Source organism: Scomber japonicus, chromosome 14 (genome assembly GCF_027409825.1).
Source record: "Scomber japonicus isolate fScoJap1 chromosome 14, fScoJap1.pri, whole genome shotgun sequence".
In the NCBI taxonomy this organism is placed as follows: domain Eukaryota; kingdom Metazoa; phylum Chordata; class Actinopteri; order Scombriformes; family Scombridae; genus Scomber; species Scomber japonicus.
Genome location: NC_070591.1, coordinates 8,943,805 through 8,961,937, shown reverse-complemented (window position 1 = coordinate 8,961,937; position 18,133 = coordinate 8,943,805). Strand labels below are relative to the sequence as shown.

The 18,133-nt window shown below is 36.9% G+C and overlaps 1 protein-coding gene across 1 annotated transcript in view; it reads right to left on the bottom strand.

The window, feature by feature from the left end:
• Nucleotides 1-480: 480 nt before the first annotated feature.
• LOC128372419 (contactin-associated protein-like 4) overlaps nt 481-18,133 on the bottom strand; it is a 50,064-nt gene continuing 32,411 nt past the window's right edge. The window contains exons 16-22 of the mRNA XM_053332456.1: nt 16,433-16,672; nt 12,038-12,259; nt 8,689-8,822; nt 7,290-7,377; nt 5,627-5,842; nt 3,353-3,424; nt 481-677 (exon numbers count right to left, since the gene is read on the bottom strand). Of these exons, the coding sequence (XP_053188431.1) occupies nt 481-677; nt 3,353-3,424; nt 5,627-5,842; nt 7,290-7,377; nt 8,689-8,822; nt 12,038-12,259; nt 16,433-16,672 (1,169 nt within the window). The remainder of the gene's footprint in view (nt 678-3,352; nt 3,425-5,626; nt 5,843-7,289; nt 7,378-8,688; nt 8,823-12,037; nt 12,260-16,432; nt 16,673-18,133) is intronic.

Here is an 18,133-nt window from a genome sequence, read left to right as displayed (position 1 = left end):
ATTACCTCGAAAAACAGACCAAAAATTTTTACTTTTTTTTGTTTTTTTTATTCAAGTGAATGCAATACACTTCCGTAAAATCGTCACAGACCCTCAGCTGTTTTAACTTTCATACCAACAGTTTCATGGAAAATACGTTTCAGTAGGACAGAGAAATACAGATCGATATAAAGTCAGACTTTTAAGATTTACATCATCAGATATTTACAATAGTTCCACAGACGGTATTGACGCATTGTAAATCCAACACTTTGTTCTAATGCATCTTTATACAGTCTTTACAAAAATACAACCACGGACGCAAAAATGAAACTTAACAAAACAAAAAGACAGAAAATGAGTGTATAGTTCTTGTTTGTGCCTTCCTGTCTTGTTGAGCCACTGTTGGGTCTCAGTTTGTAGTGTAAAGCACTGAGGCTTGACAAGGCATCTCTGTCTCTGTCCGTCTCCTCACACATCGAACAGGCTGAACCTCCGCCTTTAAATAAAATATTCCTTTTGGCTCTCGCTCGGAGCATTGTGTGAGCTGGTCTGGCTGCTGAACGGCAACTCTGGGCCCTCCTCGGGTTTTACAGTTTTTACCTCCTGGCTCTGACACGTCCCTTTCCTCCTGTACAGGAAGCGGCCCATTATGCCTAATGCTGACACGGTCACGAAGATCACCACGGCTATCACTCCTGTAAATGAGAGAAATGGAAAAAGTTAGTGCAGCTCAGCAGGGGAATATATAGACCTTCTTTACCCCTATTATTTTATTTTTTGCCATGTTGAGGAATTCTGTCTCCCTCCAGTCAAAAACAATAGTGATGTTTTCAAAAAAGAAGGCAAGTTCCTCTGTGTGCTCTTTAAAACTGACTTTAAGAAAACTAGTTTGGAGTCAAATGAAGACCACTACTCAAAACTTGAAGCCTCTAATGCACAATCACCTTGTATCTAGTAGTTAAATATTTGAAATGAAACATATTTGCATATTCATAGGTTTTATATTTTTAATGAGGGAGAAGTAGCAGATGCTCCTTTTAAGGATGTTTATAATTTAAAGCAGAGGATTTTTATATGTCCTAAAACATGTGAGGGATCTTTAAAGAGCAAGTATGGGCCAATAAAACCATATTAACAAATAGATGTATTACTGGAAAACTAATGAGCCCTCTGTAGATTTTCATGTTTGAATGTTTTTCCAAATTTGACTCACAGTGGATTAATTATGATTTTTTTTTTGGTACTGTAATCAATCGAAAAAAGGACTTTCACTTCATGTGAAAACAAAAGTTAGAAAATTGCATGAGTCAGTATTTAGCATCGGCACTGTTATTACATCATTCATTACATTACATCATGTGCAGAAGGATCTGTATCAGCTTTTCTTATCTGGAGATAAAGTTTTTCCCTAATTTTTCTTCACAAAACTACTCAAGGTCACGTCAAGTGTCATGACTTGGAATCAATATTGTTTTTAAGCTCTACCTCTGTAGCTTTGGCTTCAGTTTATTGCTGTAAAATAAGTCTTCTCACACACACACAGACAGCAGCAGGTTTTCCTCTAGGGTGACTTTTTGTTTTGCTTCACTCATTTTAACCCCGTACCCAAAATGAAAAAAAAAAAAGTTTCAACCAGAAAGTGCACGGTGTAATAAAGCAAAAGTCTAAAAATTCCCATTGGGTGATGTTAAAGTTCAAGATATGTCAAAATGTCATCTACTGTACGTCTGCTGCTTGTGTCCAATAAATGCAGCCTGGAAAAAAAACCTAAAATGTGAGAGAGTAACGACAGATGATTTGTGGCTTTGCATTGCATGTTGAATCACATATATATTTGCCCTGCATACAGTGGAGCTCATATCAATATAAGGTATTGTTTGTATGTACTGAGTTAAATGAGGGGTTAGATTATATAGCTTTATTGAGATTGTGCAATTAAGTTTGTAGCTATTATACACAATGCATTAACCCTTAAACAGACAATGTGCACCAGGAGATACAGAGTCGTGTTAGGATGATTGGTTGTTTAATTATGTGCCTTCAATTGGTAAACTTGAAGCTTGTGGTAGGTTTTTACTTTATCAGAAATAATAAAACTAGTATGTGATATTAATAACAAGGAAAAGCAAGAATGTATCACTTCTATTTATTAAATAAAACTTTCAACTGTCATGTTTTATACCTTAACAGGAGCTTTTATTAGTTGTATCTCCACCAGGATAGTCATACAATCATAAAATCCAAAATGCATCATAAAATATTTGTGGAAATGTTTTACTTCAGGTGCAATGAGATAACATGGCATCATCAAATTATGTTTTTTTACATCTCATTTTCCACTCCTGCCTGTTTAAGGGTTTAAATGACAGTAAAGATTATAGGACACTATTCAGAGATGCAACAGTAATATTAGTGATCAGTGCCTTTGTATATGCAAACTAACTAAAAACTATTTAAACAGTCTAAAAAAAGTAACAAAAAAGTAACAAACTAAAACAATCTAAATAATTATAGGTGTAACCCGAGTTAAAAATGTGCAATATTGGGTTGTAATAATAAATAGTAACAGTAAGAAATCCTTAGTAACAGTAAACAAGTGCAAACAGGCAATTATAGGCATAATGGCAGTGGTGGTCAGAGTGAGAGAGCACATACTTTGAAAAGTCACTTCCTGTATTGGTGGTTTAGTTGGTTGTTTATGAGCCTTGTTTGTATAGTGGGACAGATTATATCTACAGAATTAAATTGGAGACAAAACTTAACAAAAGTTAGTTTAATAGAGTAGACAATAAAAAAGTAGCAAGCGGTCAGTGGCTGAACAGGCAGCGAGAAAACATTAGATTGCTTTGACTCCATCATTAGTTGTGCAGTTTGCTCATTTTCCACAAGCTCCTGCGGGCAGTTTCAGTTATTAGAGGACCTCTGCACCAATGTCAGCAAAAACAAGTACAGCTATTGTACTTGGAAATACATTCTAATTAGCTGTGGTTTCCTTTGTGTAGTCAGACACAGTCATAGCACACAGCATGCAGATATCATGGAAATGACACAATATATCAGCAAATTAGTATTTAAAAAATAAGATTCTTCTGCAAATGTCTTCATTAAACATAAATATAAAATAGATAAAATATTTTGCAGTGGTGTGACAAAAATCTTCAGCTGTGAACATCTTTTCACTTTCAGTTTTCTATTCTGAGCTGTAGAAATCCACAGAGGTATAACAGAAAATAAATTGGTCTGAATTTTAAATGAGATCTAGACCGAGCCCTCGAACATAACGTCATCCCTGCTTGTTCTGCAGACACTCTCAATCTCATGATTGACGATACCGACGGTGTGACAGTGAAACAACTTGCTGTTAGCGTACCTCCAATTAGAGCTGAGTCACTCCTGATGGCATTGACTAGAGGCTGACCTGTTCCCACTGATCCAGACTGGCCTGCAGCACAGACAGAAGAAACAGACCGAAAAAAAAGAGAGAGAAAATAGAAATGAGATTAGACAGGAACGAGAAAAAGAAGGTGGAGGGGGGGAATCACGGGGGGGAATGAAAGGGTGACGAGAAATGAAGTTGAACAGATGAGGGGAACAAGTAGAGGAGGGAGGAAGTCATTAGTGCCATGAGAAATAGAAATGGAGCTGCTGAAGAGAGATGCTCAACAGAGACATGTCGAAGAGGAACAGGAATCATATAACTTAGTATTGTCAGTCAGTCAGAGCAGAGAGGCATATTCTCTGTGTGAGCGACCATACGGGAGAGATATCACAAAGGAGACTTTCTTCCCAGGTCTGTGCTACAGTAATTGCCTCATTGTGGTCATTAACCTGGTCATTACATCATCATAAAGTTTTAGAGGTAGCATCTACACAGAAAGGTGGACAATCATTTATAGTTATTTAAATAATCATTAATTTGAGTTAATTGCTATAATTGTACACCTTCACTGTGGGTCTATTGTGTTTTTGGGGTCAAGTACAGATTTCTGAAGGCTATAGAAGCTCACCCATTACATCAGAAAATCCAAATATTGCTAAAATCAGAGTCTGGGTGGAGCAAGCTGCAAACACCACAGCTGAAAACCAAACAACCCCCCTCCTTAAGCCATTCTGCCTCTATGAAGGACCATATTGATACTTTTCTAAGCTTTTAGCCCATCAAAGACAAATCTGTATATTTTACATCATTGTCAACCATTCTCCAAAGGATAATATGAGATTGATTGATTTTAGATTGATCTCCTATCTTCCAAGGAGCTATTGTTGTCTATGATTTCTGTCCACAGTGAAAATCAATGGGCAGAGACAATGGGCCTGGTCTAGGTAATCCATCATAGCGGATTCACACAACATCTTTATTATTGTGTGTAAGGTATGCCACAGCTTGTTTAAAAGGCGCCTTTTAGACTGTGCAACAACAATGATTGTGAAAGGTTATTGCAAGTCACACAGTGCGAGATGACAATAATAAAATCTGCGTCACAATCTGTGTCAATATAAGATGGCGTCTGTGAGATTGTGCACTTGAATGTCTGTTGGAAATTGTGGCGCTACGATGTAAATACAAATAGTAAATGAAAGCAGAGGCATGTCATCTGCGCTGGTTTGAAAATGTAGCAAAGTCACATTTCAGTCACGGTTCGTTTCACCTCTTGTGTGCCAAGGACAAGTTAATGTATTTTTTTTGCTAGACTTTTAAACAACTTAAATGCCACACTATTCAGGGCTTTCTGTGTGTATTCTAATTGGCTGGAGATGTGGGTCGTTGCAGCAGTCATATTGTGAGAAGTCAGTCTTAAATCAAAATTTGCCTCGGTTTGTCTTTGGTCACCAAAAGTCCACATTGGTCTCACTGGACATGTCTCACAGTATACAGTATCTCACAGTGCGATACTACATTTCTCTAATGATTGTCAGCTTTTGTTTCAGACTCCCCAAAATTGCACAGGACCCTTCAGATTTGAGGCTCTGAAAAGAAAAAGTGTCATATTTGTGGTGCATGTTTAGCCCTTTAGTTAAAATGAATAACTGCCAGTATGGTTCTTCTAACAATGGATAGTTTTCCACATGATAAACAACATGCATTTACTAGAAAAAGGGGAAAAATGAAACAAGATGGAGACTGATGACGGACAGCTAAAAGTGAAGACAGATGAAATTGTAGCTGAGTCTCATATATGTTTATATCAACAAGATATTACTATTTGATTTGATGTTTTATTGTTGTTATTACATATATTTGTAATTATTTGATTTGTTCTATGTAATCATATTATCTTCTGTAGTATTGTGTAATTTTGACATTTTTTAGGTGGAGGCTTTAAATAAGCTCATTTGGGTTTTCTGTCATTATGTCATTTTTTTGTGTAAATTTTAACTTGTGCAAAATAAACTACACTAAACTATTCATTTGCTCTTATTGTGGGTCATGAATGGTTGATGAATACTATGATCTCCCAGAGTGTTTATAGTCACTCTGTCTTGTTTTGCTCTTCTCACTAAACTCATTTAGACAGGTCACAGTAGGAAGACCACAGGTGTTTCCTACAATGACAAGTGTGCTGTGAAAAAGGGCTATTCCAGTCACGTCTCTGACACTAATGTGACAATAACACCAAATCAAACAACAAAAGTTCCCTCTGACCTGATAGGTGGTCTGTGGTTTCTGCTGCGTAGGGATTAGCTGAAGTGGAACCACAGTCGGACTGGACCAGTGGACCGGTGATGATAACTGGGCTGGTGTCTGAGTGGAGGAGAGCAGCTTTCAGAGGGCTGATGGAGTTAAAGAGGACGGCAGAAAGGCAACCTGCGAAACCTAGAGAGCCAAGCTGAGCTATCTCTGGATCCACCTCATCAGAGTCTGCAGGGATAGAGAGGAACAGGGTTATGTTTAGTAATAGACCTTAAAATCATATACTATAACATGCATCACATAATAACTCACAAAAACCTTAACCCATATACAAATCATTAAATCAAAGTATGCTGACAAGGACTAGCATAACCCTGTCTAATGTGTTAGCAGTGGCAGCGCTGCACCTGCATCAGGAACATCTCAAGGCCTCTCATCTTATTAACAACCAATTTCTTCGTCTGTCTCTGAAGGCGCCGTTCAAAAAGAGCCAAACTAGGTCATGACAAAGTAAATTACGGTGCTGTCATGTCTCTGTTACATGTCTGATCTGTTTAACAGTCACACCAGGTACACACAAACCACAAGCAGAGGTATTTTGGTTTAGAATAGCCCACCATGATGAGAAAGGTTAAACTCTATTTAATTAGACTAAAATCATCAGTATGTGCTTTTCCCTCCTCTGAGTCTTCAAGTGTTTTTATTAGAGCAGCTTGACTTTAAATGGCCAAGGAGAATCAGAGACAAACATCTAATTGTTGAACAGTGTAATAAATCTTTATGAAAGAATGAGAGCACTGTACTACACCGTTGCAGCTACTCCTGAACAAATAATACTGCAATGTGTTACCCAAGAGGGAATATATTATTGGTCCAAAGAAAATAAAAAATAATTAAGAGGCGAAACAAACATTGACATCATCAATGCACTACACAGTACATCATCCCAAAAGAACAACCTCGACGGTGCGATGACTTTAATACAATGTCTCCCAGTAGGAGAGCCCTATGTGAGAAGTTTGAGAAGTTGCTCACACTGTATATAAGTACAGAAGCAAACAAGAAAGAAAAAAAAGGCCTCTTTGTTGTGGCAATAAAGCAACTTTCTTTTCTACTTGCATCAAAAAAGTACTGCTGTTATGTTATATAAGTTTTTTTTTGGTTTGTGAAGTATGGATTTAAAACCACACAGAGCCCTAAAAGCCTGGTTTTAAATCAAACTGTGGACTTACCTGAAATACCAGGTAAAAAAAAAATGAGTCGCAAAAGGGAGTCTAAAAGCTCCACTGGAGGGCAAATGGAAGCCAGATGGACAATAACAATGCTGGTCCTTTATTCAGTCTGTCAGTCATTTCACCATTTTGATCCAGACAAAAATAACTAAAATATACTATTGGATGGATCGCCTTTACATTTCATGCGATACCCTAATATTTCCTCTAGCACCACCATGAAGTTTACATTTGGTGATTTTGGGTAAAATGTCTCAACAGCTACTGTGAAATTTGCTGCACTGATTCGTGTCCATCTCTGAAAAAAAAAAAACTGCAACAACTTTGATGACTTTACTGTGATGAAAGTTTGGAAAACCTAATCTCTGACCATCTCAGTGTGTCTGAGTGCCTCGCAGCCTGCAAAAAGACCCTATTTAGGTTTCTGCAGCTGTCTCACTCACCACTCACTCTGCCTAGAACCAGCGACCTGACGGCATTGAATTCCACATCGGATGTCAGGTTGAAGTCTTCTCTGATGTTCTGGTCAATCTGAAAGGAAATGAAAGATATCACTTGAAGATTAGTTTCACCTCAACAGCACTGCTTGGTAAATACTTTAAACATTCAACTGATAGTACATCTGAAAATGTTAGAAGCTGAGGACTACTACTAGCAGGATTGAGGATGATAATTAAAGATTTTGAAGTGTATTTTAATAATAGGTAGATTCTTGATGTGTTGACGAAGAAGGAAACCACCACTGACACGTCGCACTTGTATATTTTAAAGGTTTTATTACAAAAGAGAACAGTGTCAAACATCCAATCTTGAGAGAGTCCTGGTCCCAATCTGAATCTCTCTCCCTACTCCAATTCTTACAATACTATATATAGTTCCTAAAAAACTCCACCTTCTAAACAAAAAGTCAATCTGGAAAAACAGCCCCTGTCCCCTCATTTATGACTAGTTTTAACAAATGGTCAGTCTGGAGAAATAGCCTCTGACTCATCCTTTATGGCTAACTTTAATCTTTAACCTAAGTAAACATCTGTTCAAGTGTCACAGAATTTCCCAGAACCAAGGACCAAGGCAGAACCGACACCTCAATTTCTCTGTATCTAGTTATTACAGTGTCTTTAGCTCTGATATTTGATTTCCAAAGTCATGAAGTCATGAAGTTTCTATTTCAGAAAATCTCGCACAGAGGCTGCGGATAAACATTTACCACTGTGCTATCAAGAGTGTGGCTATACAGAGGGTCGTTAAAACAGCTGGAAGGATCATCGGGACTGAGTTGCCGGACATCACAACCATCTCCACCTCCCGCTGCCTGTAGCTCATGCATGCTTTTTATTTTTATTGCACTTTATTGAATTGAATCTTGTTTTCTTATTTTAGTATTGCATATTTCTTACCATTATTATTTATTATTCTAGAGATGCTGAGCTGTCTCGTTCTTGTAACAATGACAAATAAAGTACTTATAAATAAAGTCAGATGTCAGATAGTTTCAACTGTGTATCATCAGGATAGGGTGTGCCACATCATGATTAAGCAAAGATTATTATTATTGAATCAGATGCCCAAAAGTTCAACATCATCTTCAACAGAGAACGACTTTAAGAGCTTTTTCTAAACTATCAACCACATTTCTATGTCTACTGTCTGAGTGCAGCTCAGGCTTTTATTATCTCTGAGTGTTTTGCTGCAGTCTTCTCACAGTTTCCCCCAGTGATTGTTAAAATGGACTGACAGAAAGTCTACTGTGAACACCAGGCTGACTCTGTATTTAGTATAGACTGAGGAGAATATTGTAACCTGATGTGTGTGTGTGTGTGTGTGTGTGAGTGAGTGTTTTACCTGCATAGACACAGCATCTGTCAGTCTGCTGATAGTAACAGTATGTAGCTGGCCGTTGGCGAGGTTTCTCACTTTGCTGCTCAGGATCTCTGCATCTTTGCTGCTGTCCAGTTTGTATCTCACCTCCAGCTTGTCTGTAAACACACACATCAACTAAACAATGCACTTGTACGTCCGTTAAGCACAGCGAAAGACCATATTTACTACATTTCTAAAGAGCAAAATCCTATTATTTATTGTTTTGTGGCCTATAAGTAAAGAAATAAAGACTGTAATTAATAAATATGCAGAAATTGGAGCTGTACAGGCACACTACAGTGTTTATTAGGATTACAAACAATATCATTGGGCATTTCTGATCTTTATATTTGAACAAGCACTTTCAATATTCAAGATTTCAACTTCTAAATTAATAAAATAAACATTTAATTTGCCTTAATTGCTAGCAGCTGAATAATTCACCAAAAAATGAATTCAATATTTGGAGAATTAAGGCTAAGTTTTACCAATAAAGGTATCCAGAATCAAGTTAATTTATATGATTTTCACATCATTTACGATGGATAATTTCATTCCTTTCACATGAATACCATCTGATGTCTGCAAGCTGTGTGGATGAGAGTGAGACACATTGGAAAGTTAGGATTTCCTGGAAAGCAGAGCAGTGCAAAAGCGCAAGTTTTTAACATTTTTACTTCATATGAGCATATCTTGGATAATAATTGTGAATGTTAATAGTCTAGTCTAATAGTCACCTGACAAGGAAAGGAGAGTTTGAGAGTCTTGATTCCTGCATTATTCATATTTTTCAGAAATAATTATTTTCAACACTTACTGATTACTGTTTGTTCAACATGCATTACAGCAGAACAGACACAGAAAAGTGGGAGGAAGCTTTCACACTGTAATGACCACGATTAAGAAGTCACAGGAGGTGACTACAGAGCTGAGAGACCCCGATGACTCAGCTGACATGGAGTTACCTCAGCTAACTTGTAGGTGTTTGGAAAAGTTGGAGATGGCTGAACTTTTCACCTTTTAACAACATCAGATTTCCAAATGTCCTTGTTTTTCTGCTAAAAACATTTAGTTCATATAACAACAATTTATTCTGGTGAGTTAAAAGTTCAGCAAGCATAATTATCTCAAAAGTTTATTAGTTTTCTTTGGTGCTTACCAGTTTCATACTGTTTGAGAATCAGAGGCTCTGACATTTGAAATCTGAGAGTCAGCTCGTAAAAGCAACCTCTAATCCTCCTTTATCATGCAAGATAATTACCACAATATCCATGTATATTGCTGCTTTGTCTTTAATTCTGGGCTTGATATTAAATAGAGTTCAGTAGCTTCTGAGTGCAATACATTTGGCAGTTGTCTCTTCAGCCTTTGATGTGAGAGGAAGGCATCTCTACCTGACAAAGAGTCAATTTGGTCTCAAATCATACTCTTTTTTGATATGCATTAATGACAAAAAATTTTAAAGGGGGCATTTGCTAGTCTTTGAGAGAAACAGAGTAACTATGCAACTGAAAGGGGAGATATTACTAGGAACTGTGATATATTTAAAGCACATTGAGTTGCCATTGTGTATGAAATGCGCTATATAAATAAAACTGCCTTGTCTTGCCTTAATGATATATATGCATATTGCTGTCTGTAGTCATGGCTTACAGCAGGAACGTTGTCAGAGGAATGCACTAACAAGGAGAACATCTGCTCACAGCTACGTTACAATACAGCAATAATGTAACTTTAACAAAAGAAAAAGAGGGACAACGATTTTCACGTTCACCATGATTAAGGAACTAAATTTAGATTAATGACTTAACATTCAAATAAATTGGAAATGAAGAAAACTACTAAGTCAGACATAGGGCTAAAATGTAAATGTTGATGGGCTAAAACCACCAGAATGACATGGTTAGCAATATATATTTCTTACTTTCTTGCACACACAAGTTATTTGGCTCTTACTGATGTGGATCTTTAAAAAGTGGGTCCTAAATATATATTGTAAGAATCAGCGGTGTGGCTCACTGATGTATTTATGAGTTGTTTTTGGGCAAAACTAGCTCTATAGCACAGAGGAATAACTTGCAGTATATTATGAAGTTTTTGGCAATAAGAAACATATACAATATCACCAGACTTTATGATTATGAAAGAAAACGCGTGTATAGTTATAAGGACACAATTTGCTTGTTTAAAACTTTAAGGTGACACTTCAACTGATGAAAGTGCAATTACACTATTGCTAACAACACAACAACACATCAAACGGGCTTCTCCATGTGTTAGCGCTGAGTTTTATCACCAAAAGAAACCTGTTCCAGAGTTTTAATGAGGTGTATTCAGTTTAATACAGCTACCTGTCGACTACCTGATCACCGTGGTAACTCTAATGACCTGCTCGCTATCACCATCCTCCAGTCTGGGTTATTAAAGCAGCCTATTTACAGTCTATTTACAGCTATTCTAGGTGGAATGCCACTTATAATAGGTTTATCAGCTTCTTTTCCTTCTCCAATTCAAATGACCCCACTTGCCACTCGTCTGGCTGAACTCACGACAAGTTGATTAAACACTGCAGTGAACAGTGGGCGATGAGAACTGGATAAAAGAAAGGAGGATGAAAGAAAAGGAGTTGGAACATAAGAAGAGAAGGAGGGTGACGAGGAAGCTTAGTTTAGGAGCCTCAAACAGCTGCAATGTCTGTGCACATATCAGTGCTTTCAGTTTATTGTTGATCAGCAGGGATGTAATGTAGCTGATGCATAATGCAGTGAAATGTCACTTTAACTGCTTTGAAAATGCACCAAAACAACTATTTCAAAGTACTGGATAAGCCTTTTTAAATTAGTAAGTTGTTAAACATACATAGGCGTACATTTTTAACTTATGTTAGTGTTATTTTGATGAACATTATTAGTCTTAAAATCTGTCACCCTGCTTATACAGTCAGAAATGTTAGTTTGTCTTCAATGTGACATCAGTTATTAACCTTTTTTATTATTTAAATTTCGAGTTGGAATAATTACACTTCATTACATAACCAACAGTAACGAGGCTTTACACGACCCCTTCTCACAAAAGATCACAAACAAACAGCACAAACTCTGAGAAAAACAAATTAGGTTTTTAAGTTTTCATAAGGAAAAAAAAAAATCTGCTTCTTTCATGTTAATTCAGATCACTCATTAGTTTATGGGAATTAAAACCCTTATTGTCACAGTTGTAGCAGCATCATCGATGGTGCTACATGAGCCAAACCAGGTGTCTAGATACAACATAGTGAACATCAACAGAGAAAAATACAATACATGTGCTTTAAGGGGATCTGAGTGCTCACCATGTTTGTTGAGCAGCAGAGCTATGTACTCTCTGTAGTAGGAGCCGACATAGAGGAGCAGAGCTGGACTCTGGCTGGTCCTGAAGCTGAGGGAGATGTTTTCTGCTCTCAGTGTCATGCCAGAGTGGATGAAAGAAGGCAGGGCGTTGCTACTCTTGTTTAGCATCAGCTCCTTGAAGGTGTAGCTGACGGATGTTCCTGGCTTGAAGCTGGCTGAAACCTCTGCAAGAAGGGAGATAGCGTGTCGGAGCTTGTTACAAACTTTTGGTAATAGAAGATGTCTCATTCGTAGCTGTGTAGGACAGATGGGAGGTGTATGCTTGAATCTGGTTGTCAAAAGTTGAGTTTGACTTGCTGTTCTTTCTCACATTAAAGTTTTTTTTCTTAACCATTTTATCTGTATTTTGCTCAGACCCTAGAACTTTTTATCTTGTGCATACTGCAGAGTCACTTAACATTTCACTTTGCTACGCAGAAACAGCATAACAGTCAGGTTTGCATTTAAATTTGCATACATCTTCACACTGCATCTAAGTAACATCTCATCTCACAGGGGGGACTGTATGGTAGCAGTGACTCAAGTGCTGTATGTAGAGCGCCTCTGCAGCACTGACAGCACCTAATTAGTGAGCTGTTGAAAATGCAGCCATAGAAAAACCAGCTGACAGGCGAAAAGAACAATGTGAAATCTGGCTGCTAATTATAACACAGTCATGAGTTGTGACTTGTGTAGCAGATACAGTATACCTGTGGAGCTCCAGCCAACACAGCTGGGCTTGTTATTAACTGAATATCCGACACATCGACATAATTAAAGGACAGGACAGGTCTAAAAATCCGTTGGCATCAAACAACTTGTAGTTACGTTTATGCCATCGAGGAGATGTAGTAATGCACTCCAGAACAAACCATAAGATACATATATGTTTTATTATGTGACAACACTGTGGTCAGTCTAAGATCATGGTTTGGGTTAAAATGATCACTTGAAATGTGGTTTGTACTTCCTTAAAGTTACATAACCTTTGTTATCATGGCAATAGTAAACACCACAAAGTTATATATTTTTTTAAAAAATGCTCAAAGGTTGGAAACATGACACTTGTAATTGGAGGTGGGAGGCGTACAGAGGTCCACATTTTGCCATGCAGCTATCTATCCATCCACCCGACCCACCTCCTCCTCCTAATAAGGCAAAATCATCTCATCAGGTCACAGTAACATCATCTGAACTGTGTCATAATTACTGCACCCACTAGGTGACGTAAACCACAGGTTGTTTATTGCCAGCTTGATATTTAGACCTATACTGTTGTTTTTCTTGTGAGGACAGGCTGACAGCTGTTACTGTGCTGACACGATGACTCGATGTTCCAGTGATAACTTCAATAATAAGAACTTGTGATGTGCAGTACTTGGATTTAAAAAAATAAATAATCCAATGCCTCAGATCACAACAATCTGACAAGCTGTCTCCGTCAGGATACCCAAGCAGGTTTACTTGGATATGTTGACACTTTGGTGAGATAAATAATTGCTGCTACAAGTTCTTTCTTTGTTCAGATGCTGCAAATAGAAAATGATTTTGTTGTCTTTAACCTAACTTTTTACTTAATTAACCTCAGTTAGAAAAAAAACATCTGTAGCACACATTAGTATTGCATTTTATAAAGGTTTACAGACTAACATTTTTTAACTACAACATGCTTTAGTGAGATTTTGCAACATTCAGGCAAAAAACACAAATGTGGGAGTGAAAGGTTGAAACAAGATAAATAACCAGCCAACCATAAACTTAATAAACAGCCTCAAGTTATACTGTGTATCAAGTCTCCCAGAGGATGAAGATTATTAGCAGCTACAGATGGGCCATTCTGCCGAATTCGTGCCTTTTTCATCCTCAGGACATTACATGCATTCATATCCATGATAATTGTCTGTACATTATATTATACATGTATAGTATTATATTATTAAGCAAGGTGTCGTGCACTTTGTCCTCATTACAATTTAAAGATATACCATGTAAAACCGTAGCAGAAACTACCTTACGAAATAGGATTTTCACTCATCCCCACTCTCTAACTCTCTTCATAAAATTGTATTGTGTGACTCTGTTTTCAATTTAGTCATAAAATAAAATGTCTTATTGGGAATTTATAATATCTCAGTTGAATTATACATTTTAGCTGTGTCCCCAGGTTTTCACTCAGTCCTATTACCCTGACACATCCCCCCTCTAAAAATGTAGCATATTCCACAAGTCACATGATCATTTGGAGTTTTCTGAAGGCCACGAGAAGACCACAAGTAAAATCTCTCACTATGTTTTCTGTATTTTTGATCATATGACTGAGAATGTCAGTCTCAACATTCAGTCCTGTTACTTAATTTTTTCTTAGATGTTATCATGTTGTAATTAGGGTTGCAAAGGGGTGGAAAGTTTCCGGTAAATTTCCGGAAAGTTTCCGGTAAATTTCCATGGGAAGTTAAGCTGGGGAATTTTGGAAATATTCCAAATTGGAAACTTTCCATGCGGGAATTATGGGAATTATGGGAATTTATGGGAATTTATGGGGATTAAATGGGAATTTATGGGAACTGAGGGTAATTTAGTGGAAAGGTATCATCATTTGATTGATTAATTGGATAAAAAAAGTCCACCCCTTCATTAAAAAACATTATTTTAAATTGACGATAAAAGAAGGTGCACAATGTCGCTTGATGTCCCTGAGCTGTTGAAGTTATATTAAATTATACAATTATTTATAATTTAATATTAAAAAAACAACTAAATGTTATTATTCTTAATGGTTTCACACACAACTCTGAAAAAATACAACAATGTGTCTGTGAAGCTACACATACCTGAGGGGGATGTGTCTAATGTATCCTGGTGGAGATACAACTCATAAAATCCAAATATAAAAGATGTTTTTAAAACTATTAGTTATTGTTATTTACTTAGGTGCAAATGATATAACTAGTAACATCAAAGTTCCACTCCTGTCTGTTAAAGTGATATTTGCTGTATAAATTGTGGTTTATTTGGTTTTGATCAGTTTTATTTTTTCCAACATACGGCTAAATATAGCACTTACACATAAAAATATCCCTAAATATATTCCCATATAATGTCATCAAAACCACAGGCTCAAAAGTCTGGCTTCAAGTTGTGTGCTCTGGGCTCAAAAGTGTGGTCTAGGATTGTAGAAATCATCTGTGCATGTGATGGAGGAATGCACAGTGCATGTAGGGGGCGTGGTCTCAGATAGCAAAGATATTCAGCTGTACTGCATGATATCTGGTTGTTTTAGTCAGGATTATGCTAAAATATTATTTTACACAACTATATTTAAGTTCCCTAATAAGAACATACCTTCAGTTTAGTAAATTCCCAGTTTATTCCTGTTAATTCCCGTTAATTCCCATGGAAAGTTTCCAAGTTTGAAAATTCCCGGAATTTTGCAACCCTAGTTGTAATATACTTGGAGGTGCTTTGTGATCTCATGCTATTAGCATTAATGACATCAGGCTACATTTCATGTATTTGCTAAATGGCAGGAGCTTGACCATTGCACATTCTGAATTGATAAAATGCATGTTTTTAGATATGGTGATGAAAAAAGATCAATAATTAAGTTTAATTTTTAAGAGTTACAACATGCACCATGGCACCAATTCGGCAGACTGGCCCATATAACAAAGATGTGAGTTTGTAGTGGTGGGGTATGCACCTGTATAACCTCAGAGCTCCTGTGTATATATATATATTTGTGTATATATATATATAGTGCATGGGTGTTAAATTATTCAACTGTGTGTTTGTCTTCGTGACCTCTTTTAGTGTGCATGGCCTCTCCTTGTATCTCCAAGTGTGTGTTTTTATTTATAGACCACTTTCAGGTGCTGCACTGTAAAATATTCAAGAAAGATTTCAAAATATGTCATCACTCGTGGCTGAGTTGTGTGTTGCTTTTGAAGTTGTTTTTATATAAAGTCAGCTTGTTAGATTTCTGAACATGACATCAAGTTGACTTTATCATACACGCTTTGTAAGGTTTAAAACTCACCTATTAACTGTGTGGGTGGAGATGTGGGAGAAGATTTAGGGAGATTTGGAAACACTACTTGGAGTTTAGAGTAATTTAGCAAATGTGTTTGTATCTGACTGAATCTATATCTGGACCGCTTCCTGCTGCCGTATCTTCGCTGATTAGCCTACTATGCAAAAAATGTTTAAATGAGTTTGCTTTGGGGTAAAACATGAAAAGCCAACTAAAAGCAAATTTGTTCACAATGACCTACATTTATAAACTGGAAATTGAAGTTCTTTATATTTAAATTCATGTGAGTCATTTCAGTTACACATGGCTAATTATGCAGCATCTCTACCTCTGTCGCAGAAGACTCCGGTGTAAGCAGAGGGGCCGCAGTCGCAGGAAAAGCTGTTGGGTCTCTCCACACAGCGGCCGTGGTTCTGGCAGAGGGAGCCATAGCTGCTGCAGTGGCCCGGACATCCCGCCTGAACTCCAGGTGTGATCTTGGCCCTCTCCTCCAGATCCAGGGTGACACCATTCAGCTGCAGAGCACGAATACAACCCCGAAAGCCCTTCTGTCTAGATGCTGTTCCTCCTGAAGACACACAAATGAAGCACTTAAAAGTTTTATCTGTTCATCCTTTCTTTTTCTGTTTATGATTCTATGCAGGTTACATAGCTGCAAATGATCATTATTTCATCATTCATCATTTTCATATACTCCATTGATGATTTTTTGACTAAATTGGTAATATTTTAGTCGATAAAATATCAGAAAATAGTTAAAAAGTACCAATCACAGTTCCCCAAAGCACAAGTTGAAACTGATATTTAATTTACATGGTGGATTATATGAAACAAACAGATGAAAATGTTCTCAAAATGTTGAACGAGAGAATATTTGGCTGATAAATGAGATAAGCAATTAACCAATAATGAGAATTGTTTTTGATTAACTTTGTTATTTCATGAATTAATCCAACTTTATGAGTCTCTTTTTAATTGCAGAAGATCTTGGACGACTTGTGTTAGACTTTTTTTTCTTTTAAAACTATTATTCAACATTTTATGGACAAAATGGTTAATTGAATAATTGAGGAAGTAATGATAATCAATTATCAATGATGAAAATGATTGTTAGTTTTTAACGTTCCTCAAAAATGATTTTGTTTGGTGGAAAAGAGTTTGAAACACTGTGATCTATGTATATCTATACAGTAGGAGGGCTTTCAGTTCTTTAATGTGTCATTTTGAGTATTTACATTCATGTGTTATGAAAACCAACCATATTATGAATCTATCACAGTGAACAGCAAGTCTATATGATTTTCTATTTCCAATTTCCATCATTATTTCATGGTAATGCAGCCTAAGTGTTGATTTACTTGACAGGTCTCAAGTACTTCACATAACAGTCATATAACTTTATGAATAAAATATGCAAACATGAAGTTCTTGTTTGGATTATGTAACTTAAGCAGCTCTGTTCATACTGTACAGAAATGAATGGAAAGCAAATCCCATCATCTCTGTGATCAAATCTAGATGTGACCCTGACTGATATTTTTATTATTACTGTTAACAGCTGAACCCACTTTGCACCTTCACAAACAAAAATTTGTCACCAAGCTCACGCTGAATTTTTAAAAATGATGAGGTGATGAAACACAATGAAACACAAACTAGCTGGTGAAAAATTCATGAAGTTGACTTTTTATTGGCTGTCTGTCAGCTCGCTGGGCACCGTGATGATTCTCGCCATCTTGAAAGTTGGTGAGCTGTCAGTCTTTCTGACAGCCTCCTTGTCCTGCCTAGCTGTCTGACTGTGACAGGAAAACACTTTTTTATTTTATTTTTATGGACAGAATTTAAACTCCAAAATTATTGTTTTCTGACTTTCTGCATTACAGTCTCTAACTGTCCTCAGAGTTCAGACTCTGCAACATTATAATTGTCTCAGACTGCCAAACTGGCATCCTCAAGACTTGTATAATGGGATAAACAGCTTTCCAGGACTGCAGAGTTGATGAGGTTCATAGCATGGCCTGCTAGTTTC